The 13,997-nt window shown below is 38.9% G+C and overlaps 1 protein-coding gene across 1 annotated transcript; it reads left to right on the top strand.

Annotated features, from left to right (window-relative positions):
- The first annotated feature begins 11,299 nt into the window (after positions 1 to 11,299).
- On the top strand, positions 11,300 to 13,761 carry LOC122228193 (gamma-crystallin F). The gene is made up of 3 exons (XM_042953127.1): positions 11,300 to 11,308; positions 11,400 to 11,642; positions 13,489 to 13,761. The coding sequence occupies exons 1-3, from the start codon at positions 11,300 to 11,302 to the stop codon at positions 13,759 to 13,761; spliced, it is 525 nt and encodes a 174-aa protein (XP_042809061.1).
- Positions 13,762 to 13,997: the final 236 nt, after the last annotated feature.

The following is a 13,997-nucleotide window of genomic DNA, read 5'->3' on the forward strand; positions in this document are numbered from 1 at the left end:
GAAAAGATCAATGAACTCAAAGACACAGCAATATAAAGTACGCTAAAATAAAGGACAAGGAGGCAAAAGACTGAAAAAACATAGAGCCTCAGTAATTTGGGGGACAATATCAAGCAGTCTGATAAGTATGTACATGGGATCCCAAAAGGTGATGCGAGGTATAAAAATATTAGAAAAAATAATGACTTAAAACTTTCAATTTAATGAGAACTATTAAAACACAGATCCAAGAAGATCAATAACCCTGAAGCAGAATAAACAGAAGTAAAACCACTCCAAAGCATAAAATAATTGAAATGCTGAAACCAAATAATAAAGTGAAAATTTTAAATGCCATCAGAGAAAAGAGACACATTTTATACAAGGGAATAAACACAGGAATGATAGTAGCCTTTTCATTAGAAATTAGGGAAGTGAGGGGCACGTGGTTCAGCTGGTTAAACATCCAACTCTTGGTTTCGGCTCAGGTCATGATCTTGCTACTCAGGAGTTCAAGCCCTGCATCCGGTTCTGTACTGACAGCATGGAGCCTGCTTGGGATTCTCTGTCTCCCTATCTTTCTGCCTTTTCCCCCCACTCATACTTTCTCTCTGTCTCAAAAATAAATAAGTATTAAAAAAATAAATAAATTAAGGAAGTGAAAAGACAACAGAGTGGCATCTTTAAAGTGCCTTTTTTAAAAAAACATTTTTTTAACGTTTGTTTATTTTTGAGAAAGAGAGAGAGCATGAACGGGGGAGGGTCAGAGAGAGGGAGACACAGAATCTGAAACAGGCTCCAGGCTCTGAGCTGTCAGCACAGAGCCTGACGCCGGGTTCGAACTCACCGTGAGATCATGACCTGAGCCGAAGTCGGATGCTTATCGGATGCTTAACCGACCAAGCCACCCAGGCGCCCCTTTAAAGTACCTTTAAAAAGGACTGTCAATTTGCAAATGCTGTATATAATGACGGTGGTGGTCGTTATAGAACAGTATGCATTTTTCAAAAATCATGTAATTGAGCACCTAAAAGGGGTAAAGGTTAAGAAGTGCAAATTCAAACTCAATCAAATGAATTTAAAACAATATATACATATATATTGTTATTTTTTTATGTTTTTTTATTTTTGAAACAGAGAGAGACAGACCATGAGCAGAGGAGGAGCAAAGAGAGGAGACACAGAATCTGAAGCAGGCTCCAGGTTCTGAGCTGTCAGCACAGAGCCCGACATAGAGCTTGAACCCACAAACCGCGAGATCATGACCTGAGCCAAAGTCAGATGCTTCACTGCTTAACCATCTGAGCCATCTAGGTGCCCCTAAAACAATATATTTAATGATCATGAACAGCATTGGAAAACTGGAGGTATATTGCTCATTACTTATTGAAAATTGAGAACATTATTTCTATAGGTAGTTGTTGAATTTACAGTGGCTTTTCTGAAAAGGTACGTTAATGGGACCACCATTATTTTTTAGTATCAGCAATTCATAACTGTCAAAGCCTCTGATGAAAGCTTCTCTATGTAGGAATGATTCTAAATGCATATGATAACATTTTCTTTTGATTGTGGGAGGTTCTTGGCTTGGTTGCCTGCCGTCCATCCACATGTTCAAGTTGAGAATCCCTTGTCTATTTACAGAATTTAACCATTTTAAAACTACCAGGCTCTGAGCCACGTGAAGGTAGCCAGACACTGTGATCATCTTGTGATTGTGCAGGACTTATTAGTATGCACATTTATAGTGCACAAAGAAGGGATAGAGTCAAGCCATCACTATTGATGGGCATCCAAAGCTTATATCCTCCTCTGCTTTTTGAGTGATCTTGTTTCTGTGATGACCAGTCAGTAATCAGTCATAAATGTAACCATAGATGAATCTATTGGCAAGTATACTTGAGCATGTGGGTTCTCTGCATTCTCATTCTTTCTCCCTTTTTGGATAGTATTCATATGAATGTAACAAAATTTATTTCTTTATTCTTCTCTTGAGGGACATTTATGCTGTTTTCAGTTTGGAGCCATTAAGAAGAAAACTTCTCCGAATCTTGGGTGGATAGGTGTTTTCATTTCTCTTACATATAATATATACCCATATAAAATGGGTATACCCATAATATGACCCATATAGAATGGGTCATAGGGCAGGAGTAAGATAAACTCTATGAGAAACTTCAAATGGTTTCCCCAATTGGTTATAAATACTACCTCCCACTAGAAATGTTCAGCTTTTAAAATATGTTCCCTCTAATAAAGAGTATTAACAATGACTTATGGGTATTATTTGTGTTTCCTTAAGAATTAAGAGTTTAAGCACTTTTTGTTGTGACTGTTGGATTGTATTACATCGTTTGTGAAGAGTTTATTCATGTTTTATGCATATTTTTAATTGGTTTATTTGACTTTTGGGTGTTTATTTGTAAGAGTTCTTTGAATATTTTGATACAAGTTCTTTTTCAGATACAAATGAAATGAAATGCAAATCCTGCACTATCTTGTGCCCCCCTCCAACTACCTTTCCCAACTTTCTCTTCCTTTGGGGACAATTTCCATGAAATAAATTAAAAACATAACATCTAATTTGTGTTGAGGTTTAGAACAAAATATATCTATGATAAAATCTGCTTCATATAAATAGAATCCATCCCTTCCTCTCAAATGTTGTGCTGTTGCTATTTTATCACATAATAATTAAAAGCTATTTCAAATATGTCTATCAAAATAATAACTTTCAAATATCAGTTGATCTTTCAGTATCTATTAATCACATGATGAAAAGACCTAAAAATGAAATTAGTTATAAACATATAGGTGTTTAATTTAAAAGTTACAGTGAATAGTATAAAATGTGCAATTTCTAAGATTGGATGGAGTTTTTGCCTCAATTTTCCCTAATTTAGTGCCATAAATAAGAGACTTATAAGTGAGAAAGTAATATAAGTAAAATATATAAATATATTTTATTTATATATTTAATTTAAATATTTAAATATTCACCATTTATATTTTTATTATTACACTTTTATATATAACAAGAATTTTCACTTGGAGAAGACTTCCAATCATCCTTCCCAGATAAAAATTAACTAATTAGGCAACCAGAATCTTCCATATGGAAGATGGAATCTAATACTTTGTTCCTTACAAAATTGAAAAGAAACTTTATTTTTTTATGTTATATTCTTAAATGTAATTTTTGATGATGCATTACAATGTGATTTAGAATGTAAAGTAGACAAATTAAAAAAAAAAAAAAAGAAATGGGTGTGTCTGGGTGGCTCAGTCGGTGAGCATCCGACTTCGGCTCATATCATGATTTCATGATTCACGGGTTCAAGCCCCGCATTGGGCTCTGTGCTGACAGCTTGGAGTCTGGAGACTGCTTTGGATTCTGTGTGTGTCTCTCTCTCTGCCCTTCCCCCACTTGTGCTCTGTCTCTGTCTTAAAAATAAATAAATGTTAAAAAAAAGAAATCATTATAAAATAAAACTTTCTACATTCCCACCAACTTATTTACATGAGCACTCATTCTCAATCTTTACAATCAGGAAGTTTAAAAAATAAGAAAAAATATGTTTTTAAATAATTTAAAATTTGGTTTGCCTGTCACTGACTGAATGGTAGCCTGCCTATCTTCCTTCCAAAAACAGAACACTTTTTTGTTTTGTCTAACATACTCTTGTCTCAGCTTCCAGGTAAGACATTTCAGACTATAAATTCCATGAGGGCACATATCTTGTATGATTTGGTTTACCAATAATCTAAATCTAAATTTTAATTTGCATTTTTTTTCTAATCAAGACATTGCCACAACCACGGTCTTTCTACTTTAGCTTCTTGTTTTCATGTTTTTACACCTATGTGAAAAGTCCCAGAACCCATGAATTACTAGTTTTCTGTGATGAATTTTATAAAATGCAGTTTGCATCTTTTCTGGTCCCATTAAAATCACTAAGTAAGTTCTAATGACTCCCTGAGTTTACCTTAAATAGCCAGGATTTGTTTGCTTTTTTATTCTTTTTATTCATTCATTACTTTTTTGCTTATAGATTGTTCCACTTTACCCATAACATTAATCCAGGTAAAATATGAAATGATAGCAGTTGTGTAGATCTTCCTTCTTCCCATGAACATCACCACCAGTTTGCCAAAAGAAGAGCCTTTATAATTACCAAAGGATTATAAATGAATTTATTGTGTCCACTGGAGATGGGATGTATTATTTTTTGCATCAGCTAAGATAAGACATTTTTTTCCACCAGAAAGGACCTCTCCCTTCAGACTATTTGGAAAGAAACATTATCCACTAAGGACATTTGAGAGGTGTACATATAGAAAAGTCTGTTAACCATTAACCCCACAAAATGCATTCGAGGATCAATTAAAATTAGTCTCATTATAAACAGATCGAGAGAGCTGAATTATGGACAGGGATTGTCCCTAGGGAAAGCCAAATTGAGAAAAGATTTTTTATCAATACAAGGAAAAATAATGGGCTAAATCATAAAAATTTAAGTAGTAATGAGGGAAATGATGACAAAAGGGATAACAAACAAACTATGAAAAGGAAAGATGTGACAATAAAGGGATACAGTGTCAAGGGGAATACAATCCTAATGTCTTTGATGGAAGCAATTTTGCAATTGTCCTCTTTTCCTGAGAATCATGAATTAGCAGTCACTTGACTCTATATCTAGAGTGGAGAGTGAATTAAGAATGTTGGAGAGAGTGAATTAAGAATGATGGAGATAGTGAATTTTCTATGTAAGAAGAAAATCCGTATATAATTCAGTAATAACCATCTAAGAAAATGCATTACCTATCATTGAGTATATAAATCAGAATGAACAAGTAGGGATAAAGAATTCAATATATTTTTAGCCATTTTGAAAAAGGTATGCTTTAATCCATACAGATAATAAACACAGGGTTTCAAGTACATATTGGTAAGTCACAGAAAAAGACAATTGCATAAAGTCTACCTGGAGATGCTCAAAGACTACCACAGGACAACATTCTAGTCTGTGACCCACAGTTAGAACTCTTCCCAAATTATATGTTACAAATGCAGAATGAATTGCCACATCCTCTGTTCTCCTAGAAAAGTTTAAGCATTTAATAACCCAGCCAACAGAGATATTTCATTGAGGATTTTGGCAAGAATCTGCTTGAGCTTATCTGGGGCCATTAGTTGACTGGTCTGGTTTTCCCCAATCTCATCCTCATAAACCTTTTAAACTGATTGGCTGCCATTTTGTGATATTTTATGCACTTACAATAGAAATATTAAGCTCTCCATGGATTTGTCTTCAAGTTTTACAAAGCATTTTAGTTAAGAACCATGTTTAGCTTTTGATCTACTAAGGAATTCCTATACCTTCTAAAGTAACTCTCTTTATTCATGAATTGTTTACTTTCTGAAGAGTTGACAGAGGAGTTAAAAAGAAAAACCTCTTTATTTCCTTAGCATTCCAAAGTCAGGAGTCACTAAAAATACACTGGCCATCGGTATATATGTTTAGTCTTAATATTTAATACAATGAATGCTTTATAGCATGACACAAGTTTGGCTAAATTGAACAAAATATGCCTTTCGTAAAGAATTGTCTAAGAAAGTCTATAAGAGTTATTGTGTATTAACCTGTTACTGACTTCCCCTTTATGATAAATCCTGTCAATAAACAATATTAATTTGGAATTCGGTAAGGGAATATTCAAAAGATCTGTTTTTTGAATGAACATATATTAAACAAACATAATGATGACATTCTCTTTTTTTGGATAAGATTAATAAAGAAGCAGGGTTGATTGCTACACCTGTAAATAGTTATATGGAAAGGGAAATGTAAGAATATTTCATCATGCTGAATCAACTGTAGAAAAAAGCAGGTTAAATGGTTCTAGGAGCTCCCAGAGGGCTAAAATCAGTTCATGATCCCACTATCCAGTGTGGGAAAACCTCCTTTCTTTCCAGTTTTTACATGGCTTACCACATTTAAAAATAAAACTTAGTTATTTGACTACTTTCAGGATCCACTTCCTTCGGTTAGACTAAAATTCAAGCGGCACCTGGATGGCTCAGTTCCTTAAGCTTCTACTTTGGCTCAGGTCATGATCTCATGGTTTGTGAGTTTGAGCCTCACCTCAGGCTCTTCTGCTGTCAGCATGGAGCTGCTTTGGATCCTCTGTCCCCTGTCTCTCTGCCTCTCCCCCTCTCTCTCTCTCTGTCTCTCAAAAATAAACACTTAAAAAATAATTTAAAAAAAGAATAAAATTCAAAAAGGTGGAAGTCTTTGCCTGCTTTGTGTGCGGATATATTCCGATCACCTAGAACGGAATTGCACAGAGAGTAGTATAAACATTAAGAGTAAACTTTTCTTTCTGAATCATAATTAAAAGAATAAAGCTTAACTTCTCTTTTGAAGAGGGTTTATAATGATGGTGATTTAATTCCAGTTTAGATAGTTGAGGTGTACTTTGTTCTGATGGAAATGATTTAAAAATAATAGAAAGAAAATAGTGTTTAAGGCAAATTTTAGAAATTAGATATTAGCTAGAGTGGGACTGTGGAAAGAAATAATCAGTTATTTTAGCTGCTGCTTTATGTTCTCGAAGACAAGGTGAATTAATTGTCTCAACATTAAGATGATAATGAAATAAATTTCTCTAAGGATCAATAGTTCTCTGTTAAGGTAATTTGCATATAAATAAACAATTAATTTATCTGTTAAATTAAATAATAAGCTGAGAAAACAACAGGGAGTCTATCACATCTTTTGTTTGGTAACCTAATTTTCAGTTTAAAATAAAAAAAGGATCAAAAAACTAGTCCTGCTCTTTTGCCCCTGCTTACACTTTTTTCTCCTTGTGTCGTGATGAATAGAACTTTATGTGTTAAAGATGACCTCGAACGTCTCCAGAATCTCTAAATTGAACACACTCATTTGGTAGTAAAAGGAAACCACAGAGGTTTTGTGAGTTACTTACTACTGTAGAGCTGAAAATATACAAAATGTATTCTAGTCATACATTATATTATTATATATCACAACCTCTAGGTTTTCAAGTATAGTATCACACATTCTGTTGTGGGGTTTTAGTAACCAACATTGCTTAATTTTAGAATTTAGTATTAATTTTTTGTTCTAGCAGCCAATATGTTTTGAATTTTCCTATTATAAACAACAACAAAAAACCACTCTGCTATTTTTTAGATATGTAGACCAACCATACAAGTATCTTTTTTTCACTTTCCTTCTAAGAAAAAAAAAATGCAGACTTTATTTTATTGAGGTTTGATCTACATAACTACTTATTTAATGTTGATATACAAAAAGCTCTTAGGGAAAAAAAGAAAACAATTTACAAAGATTTTCTCTGGGCAACACTATTATTAGATTCTCTTATTTATATTCCGTCAAAGGGATGATGCTTCTTACACATTAGTAACAACAGCACAAAGAAATGGAAGGCAAGATACGAATCATCACTTTTTGCAATGTTTATTGGCTAATGTTTTTATTTTGCTTAAACCTTATTATTTTTTTTCAGTTAGAAGTGTGCTATCATTCCTAGTTTAACTGTTAGTGACTATTTAATAAAGAAAGGTAATGGCTAAAATTTTTCCAGTAAAAAAAAATTCAGCAATCTCGCCCCCTGAGTATTTTTAAAATTTCTTTTCTCGTGGTTTTATTGATATACTTGAAATTAGATATTTAAAATGTATTACATTTTAATCCTTTGGCAAAAAAAATAGGTTAGCCACTTCAAATAGGAAAAATAATCTCATATCTTTAATTGTAACTTTATTTTCTCATCTGGCATTTTGGGGTCAGAGTTCTTTTTCATTATTTAAATATATATTATGTACATAATCACAGATGTAGTTAGAATTTGAATTTCTTAAAATCCGTAGGATGCAATATACCTCTTCTTTCTTCTTTTTCTTATTGACCTGAAATTGGAAATTTAACTTTATTTTTACCATCTCTTTTAGCATGCTAACATGAGGGGTGGATTTTTTTACCCATGTTTTTGTACGGTTTGCATTTCACAAACTGATCAAGCATGAATTGCCTTTATTTTTTGCTATCTGCAAAAATGCTGCAAATTCAATAAAAGCAAATAGCTATATTAAATATGCAGACGGTTTGTAAGACTTTGATAAAAGACATTTGTGATGGACAGAGTCACTCCTGCCTCAACTGATTAATGATCAGGCTAATAACACTTTGTATTTCTCTGCATGGCTCATTTGAGAACCTTGGTACTTCTCTGTGATCAGTGTTGGGGGAGGGCAGTGCCTCTTCCTGAAACAAACCCAATTACAGAATGTCATTGTATAACCTATGATTTGGAGTAGAAACATAATTTGTTGGCTGTAATATTTAATCCCCAAGTTGCCTTTAAAATACTTCAGGAAAGAATACAATTACTTGGAAATTCATTATTTGATACTTGTTTAGGGAAAATAAACACTGATCAAAAGGCTTAAATAATAGAGCAGTCAGTTGGAAGAAAGTTTACTACAGCCTTTTGGGAAAACATGTCATCTTCAGAAGAAAGACCCTGGTGATTCAAGTTTTTCATATTCTCTTGCCAACATACTTAGTATCACATGCTTTCTTTTGCAGGGCTTCAATTCCCATTTTACTCTGCATTATTTTCCAAGGGACTGTTTCTCGTGCTTTGCTTTTTCCCCTCAAGAGCTTGGAGATAAAGCTTAAGTGCCTTAGTAGTACTTTCGGAGATGAGATGAAAACATATTCCTGTTAAGCTATGTTCCCCTGTCTCCACACTATTTGTCCTTTTCTGTTCATACAGTTATAAAGTCTTTCACCAGATTTCCTAATATAGAAATTGGTGTTATTCATTTTCAGTGTCCTGGAAAGTTTTAGTTAAGAAGGCAACTACTCAAGGGCACCTGGGTGACTCAGTCGGTTGAGTGTCCAACTCTTGATATTGGCTCAGGTCATGATCCCAGGGTTGTGAATTGAGCCATGCATTGGGCTCCACCCTGAGTGTGGAGATTGCTTAAGATTCTCTCTCTCTCTCCTGGCGCACCTGGGTGGCACAGTAGGGTAAGTGTCTGACTTCAGCTCAGGTCACAATCTCACAGTTCCTGGGTTTCAGCCCTGCATTGGGCTTGCAAAATTGTGATATTTAAAATTTTGTTATACGTGCACATTAACTAGCAGCTAGATCCAGATTCAGATTCTGTGTCTCCCTCTCTCTCTGCCCCTCCCCTGCTCACACTCTCTCCTTCTCTAAAAAAACCAACCAAACAAAAAAGGAATCTACTCAGTACTAAAGTCGAAATTTAAAAAGCATCATGAATAACTGAAATGATCCTTAGTGAGTTAAAAAAAAGTAAACAAACCAATAAATCCCTAATTTCATCTTCAGATACTGACCATAAAGGATATTTTGAAACCTTCAAAACAGAGCCCCAAACTAAAATCAGCTTCTGGACCAGACTGAATTTGTTTGAGCCCAGTTTTAGCACATTCTCTCTGCCAGCTCTTCAAACCCTTTTTCCTGTGCCCACTGTTCATAAGCTAATCTCTGGTTGTCCAGAACATTCCACGTGGAATCCACCTCATTCTTGTTCTCTTTGGCAAGATGCCATGATCCAATGTTTCCAGACTTTATCACAACGAAATCTATCAGGCTTATGTTTGATTCTCTCAAGATCTTTTCATGAGGAACTAGCTAGCCGTCCTGGGAAATGCATTTACACTGACACAAAAAAGGATGACAATTTTATCATGTGCTGTGGTCAGTAGGCATTGTGAGAGTCACAGTACCTAAAATCAATGGTTTTCAAATATTTATTTTTTAAAAATTATTCTTAGCTAGTGATAAAACTCTGTTGTCAAATAAGGTTTATACAAAACAGATCCAAGTGAAGATGCTCAGTTTGCAGTGAAGGGATAAGATCAGGGGCACTCTGCCTTTCCCTCCAACTTGCTGTCTGAGTGGCTCCAGAGCATCTCTGAGGAATTTCTACAGTTCCCGACAGTCTACAGACCATCCTATTAAGGCAGTGGAGTAGCTAATGGGAGAACTTTAGGTATATGGTTCGCACCTTTAGATCAGTACTTTTCAAGGGGACGTTTGGTAATATCCGAAGACATTTTTTGGTTGTCATAACTTGGGGAAGCAGAACAGGATGCTTCTGGCATCCAGTGTGTAATAGACAGGGATGTTGTTAAATACCCTACCTACGATGTACAGGACAGCCACCCACACAGAAAGTTTTTCAGTCTAAAATGTCAAATAGTGCTGAGGTTGAGAAAGTCTGCTCTAAAGAGAGTAGGGCATCAGGAACTGCTAGGGGAGGGTGGGTTGGTCTTGCTGCAGAGGAAAGAAGACTCCAGCCCCTGGAGCCGGAGCCTTAACTACCTAGCAACCACGGCTTGCCCAGGGCTGGGAAAGGTAGAGAAGACAAAAGCCTTGCAAAATTGTGGTATTTAAAATTTTGTTATATTTGCACATTAACTAGCAGCTAGATCCAAACAAATAAGCTTAGCACTTAGCAAAATTATTAAATAGAAAGCTACAGAGTAAGAACAACAAACTTGCACCTCACGAATTCCAAAGGTGAGGGTTTCCTGGCCAGAGGTGCCCCAGCTGAGGCTCCAGAGATGGCCCTGATCCCGCCCAGTGTCCGGGGAGCAGAGCAGAGGCCAGGTGCCTACACAGCACGCTTCCTCGGGGTCCAAGCCCCTGTCACCCCTCCTCAAGTGTGTCAGCATATCTGCTGTAGCCACTTGCCAGCCTGTAGGTTCAGAAAGGGGACCTCTTGGAGGGAAATCCCATCTAATTTCAAATGTATTGTGGAGAAGGCGGTTCTTGTCCCTGCTCAGACCCTCACACCAAGGAAATGCTCTCTAATCCAGATGCCTCATGCTGGGGCCTATGCTGACCTCGGTCTCAGTCACTACCCGGCCTTGGTAGTCAAAAAGGAGATCATTCTGAAACTGTAAAAGATAACCCAAATACCTCATTACAATTATTAACTGGCTAAGGGCCTTTGCTCAGTTCCAAATTCCTAAACAGGCTTCATTTAAAGGCCCCAGAGGCACCAAGTGACAGTTTTAATGCGGGTCATCAGTTCGAAAGCACTGGAGAGTCTAAGAGGAAACATACAATAAGTCCCCCACCCCACCCCCGCCGTCATTATGTAGAAAAGAGCGAGAGAAAATCCCCTCCTCACCCTGCGGGCCCCTTTTGTGTTGTTCTTGCCAACGCAGCAGCCCTCGTGCTATATAGACCCGCGCGCCGGCGGCCCATCACTGACCTCCATCCACCAGCCATGGGGAAGGTGAGCCCAGCGCAGCCGCAGGCCGGGAGGGGCCCCCGCGCCCCGGGGCTGGGGGCCAGGCCTCTGAGCCTTTCCTCCCCTTGCCTTGCAGATCACCTTCTACGAGGACCAGGGCTTCCAGGGCCGCCACTACGAGTGCAGCAGTGACCACCCGAACCTGCAGCCCTATTTCAGCCGCTGCAACTCCATCCGCGTGGACAGCGGCTGCTGGATGCTCTATGAGCAGCCCAACTACTCGGGCTGCCAGTACTTCCTGCGGCGCGGGGACTACCCGGACTACCAGCAGTGGATGGGCCTCAGCGACGCGGTCCGCTCCTGCCGCCTCATCCCCCACGTGAGTCCGGCCCCGCGGGCCCCGCCGAGCCCCGGAGCCACATGGGTGCTCCAGAGGCGGCATTCGTCGTGCAGGGTGGCGGCCTCCTTTGGCTGCCTCTCGCCATGGTCTCCTCTCCTTTGTCAACATCTCTAAGCTTTCCTTCCACTGCAGAAGTATGCGAGGGGACGCTTCTCTTTTAAAAGTTCATTCTGCTCTGCTACAAGTAAACTCACCTCTACTGGGAGAAAGTAGGGCACCCGGTCCGTTCAGAGAGTCTATGCCCCAGGCGAGGCGGTGAATAAGCAGCACGTTAGCACCTTTGCATCAGGTGGCCTGGGCTACTTCCTGGGCTCTCTCTCGCTCTTCTTCTGTAGAACGTGAAGGCGGCTAGCTCACAGGGCTGGAACGAGGGTGAGAGGTGGGCACCTGGCACCTGGCAAGCCTCCCCTCCCCCAGCCACCACTGTTAGCATGAGCCTCCCGCCCTGCTTCCCGATCAGGCAAAACAAGTGGCCGACAGTGTGATTCCAGCCGCTCCGGCCAAGCCCGCCGTTACCCAAATAAAGCCCCAGCGGCCTGGAATTCTGCAGTTAGGGATTCTCTAACCTGACTGCGACCCAGTCCTGTGGAAAAGGTACCGCTCTGGCCACCTCTGAAACCCCCTCGGAGGGTTTAACGCCTTGATAAGACCCAGCCCAGCACGAGGAGCCTGAAAACCTGGGTTTCCACGTGCCTGCCCCGACCTTCCACGTGACACGCTGAGCGCTCTAGTCACGAGCTTCTCCTAAAAGAAGAAACAGGTGTGGGGCTGTTGTGGCGACCAAATCACGTGATGTACACGTGGGTCCTTGACCATGGAAGATTCCTCACTAGCAGCCCTTAATGCTGCAGGATGATTGCTCGGGAGAATTTCCTGTTTATTACCTAAAGCAGATTTGCAGGAGCATATCCTAGAGCTGAGAATTGAAGCGAATCTTTGTGATGGCTCTTGCTTTTCAGGATCTTAGAGAAGCAGGGCTTAAAGGAGAAGGGAAGGGTCTTAGGATTGCCTGGACTGGACTCTCTTCTTGAATTGCCACCAGTCTGTGACTTCCCCTGAAGGAAACGCAACTTGACTTCCTTTCCCACTAGCTTCTTCTAATACTGTTGAGATTCAAAACTATAACTTTTTTTTTTCCAGGGATCATTTTAAAAAATTTATTTAAATAAATATATATAAATTATTACTTACATATAAATAGTATATAATATATAAATTTATAATACATGAATAATAAATTTAATTAATAAATTTAATAAATATATAAAATAAACATAAATTTAAAATGTATATGATATATATAAAATATACATAAATTATTACTTAAGAATGGTACTAACTAAGGGTGCCTAGGTGGCTCAGTCAGTTGAGCATCCGACTTCGGCTCAGGTCAGTGGGTTCGAGCCCCGTGTCGGGCTCTGTGCTGATAGCTCGGAGTCTGAAGTCTACTTTGGATCCTGTGTCTCCCTCTCTCTCTCTGCCCCTTCCCCACTCAGGCTCTGTCACTCTGTTTCAAAAATAAATAAACATTAAAAAAAAAAAAAGAATGATATTAACTAGGGCCAGTATGTATGGTTCATGTAGGTTGTGGTCTTAGCTCTAGGGAGCACCATACGCCTCTTTACGCGAATGACACCTTCTTCAGTTCTGCAGTATACAGCCTATTCAGTTGCACACAGCTGCCCTGGTGTTGGCTATCTTTAAAATTTGTCATCTTTGATGTAGAAAAGAGAAGGGAACGTCCAGTCCCTTGGGGGTTGTGTCCCTGGTTGCTAAGGGCTAGATTTTCTGACTTTTCCTCATCTGCTAATTGCTGAACCCACAGACCAGCTCCCACAGGATCAGGATTTACGAGCGAGAGGACTACAGGGGCCAGATGGTAGAGATCACCGAGGACTGCTCCTCGCTTCACGACCGCTTCCACTTCAGCGAGATCCACTCCTTCCAAGTGCTGGAGGGCTACTGGGTCCTCTACGAGATGCCCAACTACCGGGGGCGGCAGTACCTGCTGAGACCGGGGGACTACAGGCGCTACCACGACTGGGGGGCCACGAGTGCCCGAGTGGGCTCTTTGAGGAGAGCCATGGATTTCTACTGAAATATTTTTACTACACCTTATTCTCCATCTGGAACCTAATAAAATATTTCCTGTGTGTTTGATGCAATCACGTGGTCCTCTTTTCCTTTTAGGCTCAGGAGAAAGAAAGCTGGGGATAATGTAAATTTGCTTATACTTACCAGTGGAAAGGGTGGTATGGGATAGCAGTTAAAAGAGCAGCCTCTGGGACCCAAATGCCTGGTCCAAACCCTTACTAGCTATAGGTGATGGGGCAA

Source organism: Panthera leo, chromosome C1, assembly GCF_018350215.1.
Source record: "Panthera leo isolate Ple1 chromosome C1, P.leo_Ple1_pat1.1, whole genome shotgun sequence".
Classification (NCBI taxonomy): Eukaryota; Metazoa; Chordata; class Mammalia; order Carnivora; family Felidae; genus Panthera; species Panthera leo.

Bases quoted from the DNA above. Each gene is read 5' to 3' on its own strand.
- LOC122228193 (XM_042953127.1), top strand. The intron at 11,643-13,488 runs GTGAGTCCGGCC...CTGAACCCACAG, and splicing joins CCTGCCGCCTCATCCCCCAC to ACCAGCTCCCACAGGATCAG.